This window comes from Morus notabilis, unplaced genomic scaffold, assembly GCF_000414095.1.
Source record: "Morus notabilis unplaced genomic scaffold, ASM41409v2 Scaffold80, whole genome shotgun sequence".
NCBI lineage: Eukaryota > Viridiplantae > Streptophyta > Magnoliopsida > Rosales > Moraceae > Morus > Morus notabilis.
Genome location: NW_010368059.1, coordinates 117,775 through 122,213, shown reverse-complemented (window position 1 = coordinate 122,213; position 4,439 = coordinate 117,775). Strand labels below are relative to the sequence as shown.

The 4,439-nt window shown below is 35.2% G+C and overlaps 1 protein-coding gene across 1 annotated transcript; it reads right to left on the bottom strand.

Moving 5' to 3' along the window:
• Positions 1 to 2,258: 2,258 nt before the first annotated feature.
• Positions 2,259 to 4,080, bottom strand: LOC21394127 (transcription factor MYB59). The gene is made up of 3 exons (XM_010114611.2): positions 3,905 to 4,080; positions 3,631 to 3,760; positions 2,259 to 3,312 (listed from the first exon to the last, which is right to left on the bottom strand). The coding sequence occupies exons 1-3, from the start codon at positions 4,020 to 4,022 to the stop codon at positions 2,661 to 2,663; spliced, it is 900 nt and encodes a 299-aa protein (XP_010112913.1). The 5' UTR covers positions 4,023 to 4,080; the 3' UTR covers positions 2,259 to 2,660.
• Between the last annotated feature and the right edge of the window lie 359 nt (positions 4,081 to 4,439).

Genomic DNA, 4,439 nt, shown 5'->3' with positions numbered 1-4,439 from the left:
GCCCTTTTAAAAAATATATTCATGGCTCTGCCACAGGCTAATAACAATCACCTAGTGGTTTGACTAACTTATGTCTGGCACATCTATTTTGTTAGAGTGATCCAATCAAAATATCAACTTTTCCTCCTTGCGAAATAAGAACCACAAATTGATATATAGAAACGCTCTTTTAATGCTCAATTGAAAAAAAAAAAAAAAAAAAAAAAAAAAAAAAAAAAAAAAAAAAGCAACAGGCAATGTCGTTTATTAAGAGGAATTTCAAAATGTACGAGTCGTATTGGTCTTGTGGACTTTTATTAGGTGGTTTCATCTCACGCGAAAAAAGATACAAGTGGTTTATATTGATTGGCAATTTCTTTGGATGGCAACACAAGAAGGGACGCGGGCTGTTGGTTGGTTGCAGTCATAACCTAACAACTAGCCGTTAAATATAGAGTTTGAATTTCTCATTTTCAAATTCAAAAGGGACGGTGAAGAGCAAAAAAATAAAAAATAAAAACAAAACACACACCACCCTAGTCTTTTCATAAAAAGCGAAATTTGGGTTCCATTTCAAATCAAATGCTTGACCAGGCAAGAAAAACTGACTTAACAAGAAGGGTGCATGTTCTGTGAGGGCCACCCTCCTCTCGGAGAGAACCTCTTGTTAAAACTAGTACGATGGACAGAGTTAGGGGAGGAAAAAAGAGAAAATTATTAAATTTACGGGTTGTTTGGTTACTAAATTTATGTCATGATTCGAATCATGGTTCGTGATTTGTTACAGTATTTTCTCTCATAAAAAACACACATAAATTAAGAATAGTTATAAATTATGATTTTAAATCCATCAACCAAACGTCCATAATTCTTAATTAATATTCTTTTAATTACTATAATTATCTCACTACAGAATCTTAAACTCATATATTTTAAAGGATATTTGTCTATTTATTTCTTAAGAAGATGACGCGCACTTGATTGAGCTAAATAGAAATGCTCGTTTTGTGCCCTTACCCGTAAATTGCACTTTACCAACCTAATCATTTTTTTCGTCTTATTATTAAAATCTTTATTTCTACTAATGCCCTTCGCAATCGCATTAAAGGAAGTCATAGGGGGTGCCTGGTGGGGTGATCTTATTAGGCCTAACCCAGCACGTAGTGGGCCATCCCAGCAAGATCCACATGTCAAAGTCAATTTATCGGGTAGGAATTGTCTCGTTTTTTATTTTATTTAAATTGTGGATTTGAAATTTTTATTATTCACTTTTAGATCCTTTTCACTGATATACTTATTTGATTAAAAAAATATTAATTAAAAATAAAAGATTAAAATTTAGATTCTTGTATTTATCTCTTTTTCTAATTTAGGTTTTTATATTATTTAAATTCGCGTGCATGTAAAACTCTCTTAATTAGCTGCAAAAGGAATGAATTATTAAGTAAACAACAGTGGACATATAAACATATCTTGGAAAGGTTCATGGATTTGGGTGGCTACCAAATAATCTTTTTTTGCTAAATAAAAATTGGAAAAGGGTATGTTTAATAGGAATATTATAAGAGCAGTTTCCCTGCTTGGTATTTTGTAAATTTATTAAGTCGCCTTTAGCAAACATCCTTCATCCTTCTCCCAGTTAATTCACCCCAGCTGTCACCTTATTTTATTCGTTTTCTAAAAAAAAGAACAAATTTTTAAAATTATTATAATATTATTCATAGAAGACTAGCCCTATTCCACCATGCCTTGATGCTAGTGTCTTTAGTCTTTTCATAAAAAGCCTCATTGGTATTTTTGCACGAGATAAGAGTAAAAAATCATAAACATTGCATCTGGACAGCCTAGAAGAAGAATCTCTCCTTTCTCCCTGAAGATTCCTATAGTCCCTCTCCAGTCAAAAATTCTCTGCAAATCTTTATCATCAATTATAGGACCAGCGTGTACAGGTTCTACTTCTGACTAATTATGAATTAGTACTGCTTTAATTAATATAAGAATATCATGTATCATAAGGCTCTTTTAAAACTAATCAGATCAACTGTTAAACAAAACTGATCATATACTATAATATATTTTAAAAAACAAAAGGAAGGGATCAACTCTGTGGCAACTGCTACATATATATATATATATATATATGTGTGTGTGTGTGTCTGTGTGTGACTATATATATTATGTATTTGTGTGTGTGTGTGTGTGTGAGAGAGAGAGAGGGAATAATATATAAATGGCGATTTAACAAAGAAAGTAAAATTCGAATACCATAAATGGAGCAACAGAACTTGATCATTAATTTAAGGATTTAAATCCATGACTACTAATCAAACGGCGTATTATACAATGGATCATGATCCAAGAAGTTGATATACCAACAACTTGGTCTGGGATTTCTTGGTGAAGTTCTCTCTCAGCTTCGCTTCTCTGAAAAAAAGTAGTAGTAGTGATGAAAAACACACAAACCATGATCATGACGATCGATGATATACGACACAAACTTAATTGCGTGTACTAAATATCAGAAAAAAGGCTTAGAGAAAACCCATACTACAGTACAGCTGAAATATGCAGAGGTTAGATACAGCCTTCCTTACGATGACGACGACGACGACGATGATAATAACCTGTATTATACATGATTATATGAACAAATCTAAATGAATCAAATCCTAATCACCCTGTTAGAGATTCTCTCCGTATCCAAAGCAAGAGAAGAATTGGTCGTTTGTTGTTGGGAAAAACGGCTTATAACCCGCTTCATCATCCATTTTCCAAAGCGAGTCAGAGCAGTAGTACTTATGATCATGATGGTGATCATCCCACACCGACGAACACGACGTCGTTAATGGAGGACAAGAGATCAAGTTGTTGTTGCCGTTAAAATTATTATTGTCGTTTCCACAATTTTCAGCGTCATAAAACGGTAATTTCATGTTAATAATGTCGTTGTTGACTTCTGGGAGTGAGATTTCCTTCCATATGTCGTCCATGGAGTAGTAGCCCTTTTCCTTTTCCTCCTCTTTCTCAAGCGCCTTTTGGTCATCCTGATCATTGTCTGGTGATTTCTTCTCCTTGGGAGCCGAAACGACATGGCCTCCGGTGTCGTAGAAGCTCTCAACTCCGGTGGTGCTATCCGGGAAGGGCAGAGACTCCACGGTGGTGATGTTTGAGGAAGAGGAAGAGCTCTTAATCGAGTTCGACGACGACGACGACGGAGATGAAATATTATTGGCTCGCTTCTTCTCTTGAGCCGTTTTCCTCATATGAGTCCTCCAATAGTTCTTGATTTCGTTGTCCGTACGCCCCGGTAATTTCCTAGCAATTCTTGACCATCTGCAACATAATTACTAAAAATTATTACCATATATTACTATAACAAGCAAACAAAACATATATGTATATCCAAATTATAACATAGAATTAGAAAAATTAAAACATGGAAAATTAAGAATTGGTCCTGGTATAATGAAGAGCTTTTTCTTCTTTACATATGTGAATAAATAGTTGCATAATTAACAATTATAACATACACATATGGGAAAGATTCAAACACATGTGAAACTGTACGGATTGATTAAGCAAACAAGACTATGAGAAATATGATGCTATTAATTTGGCAATATTATTAACACGTGTTCTAAAAATTCAAACCTATTTCCCCATTTGGCGTGGAGCTCCAAGACGAGGCGTTCCTCTTGAGGGGTCATCTTGCCTCGTTTGAGACCAGGGTGAAGGTAATTAACCCACCGCAAACGGCAGCTCTTACCTGTTCTGTTCAAACCTACAAAGTACCCAAAAAAAAAAAAAACCAAAAAAAAAAAAAAAAAAAAAAAAACTTGTGTGTGGTTAAAAAATCTAGCTCCATCCAAAAATCCGCAATTCCCGAATTTGCATACCTATTACGTGTCTCCCTCCACCTTCAAACCTGAAACTTTGGCTATGAAATCCCATCGCCGGTCGCCGAACAATCCGACAAAGCAAACTAGTTGCAAGTCTTCTTGTTCTGTCCATGGTCCCTTGCGGATTTCCTCTTGAACAACCATTTTCTTTCCTTCTTTGTTCTTTGTTCTTTCTTTTCTCTCTCTGTTACTTTTGCTCCGACTTCTGCTTTTTTTTTTTTAGCTTAGTACGTGGAGAGCTAGGTGTCACACCATATTTATACCAATTAGCCGGTATGGTATATGGAGTGTTGTGGTATATGGCCCTCTGGTGATTATAATATGATGATAATCTAACGATCTTGACCGTACATGTGGACATGTGGTGCGCGCATGGTTTTTACTTTTGATAGGCACTTTAGGGATCTTATGTCACCACCACCGTAATAAGGCAATATAATCAGAGTGAGAGAATATTGATATGCTGGTCTGGCTTTCAAGATTAGCCTCCATGTAACTGACAACTGTATGTATACATATATATGCACCACCAATATTTTCAAGAGCGTGTAATTTCATCCT

Bases quoted from the DNA above. Each gene is read 5' to 3' on its own strand.
- LOC21394127 (XM_010114611.2), bottom strand. From the start codon at position 4,022: ATGGTTGTTCAAGAGGAAATCCGCAAGGGACCATGGACAGAACAAGAA. The intron at 3,761-3,904 runs GTTTGAAGGTGG...GGTACTTTGTAG, and splicing joins TTTCATAGCCAAAGTTTCAG to GTTTGAACAGAACAGGTAAG. The intron at 3,313-3,630 runs GTTTGAATTTTT...ATTATGTTGCAG, and splicing joins CACGCCAAATGGGGAAATAG to ATGGTCAAGAATTGCTAGGA.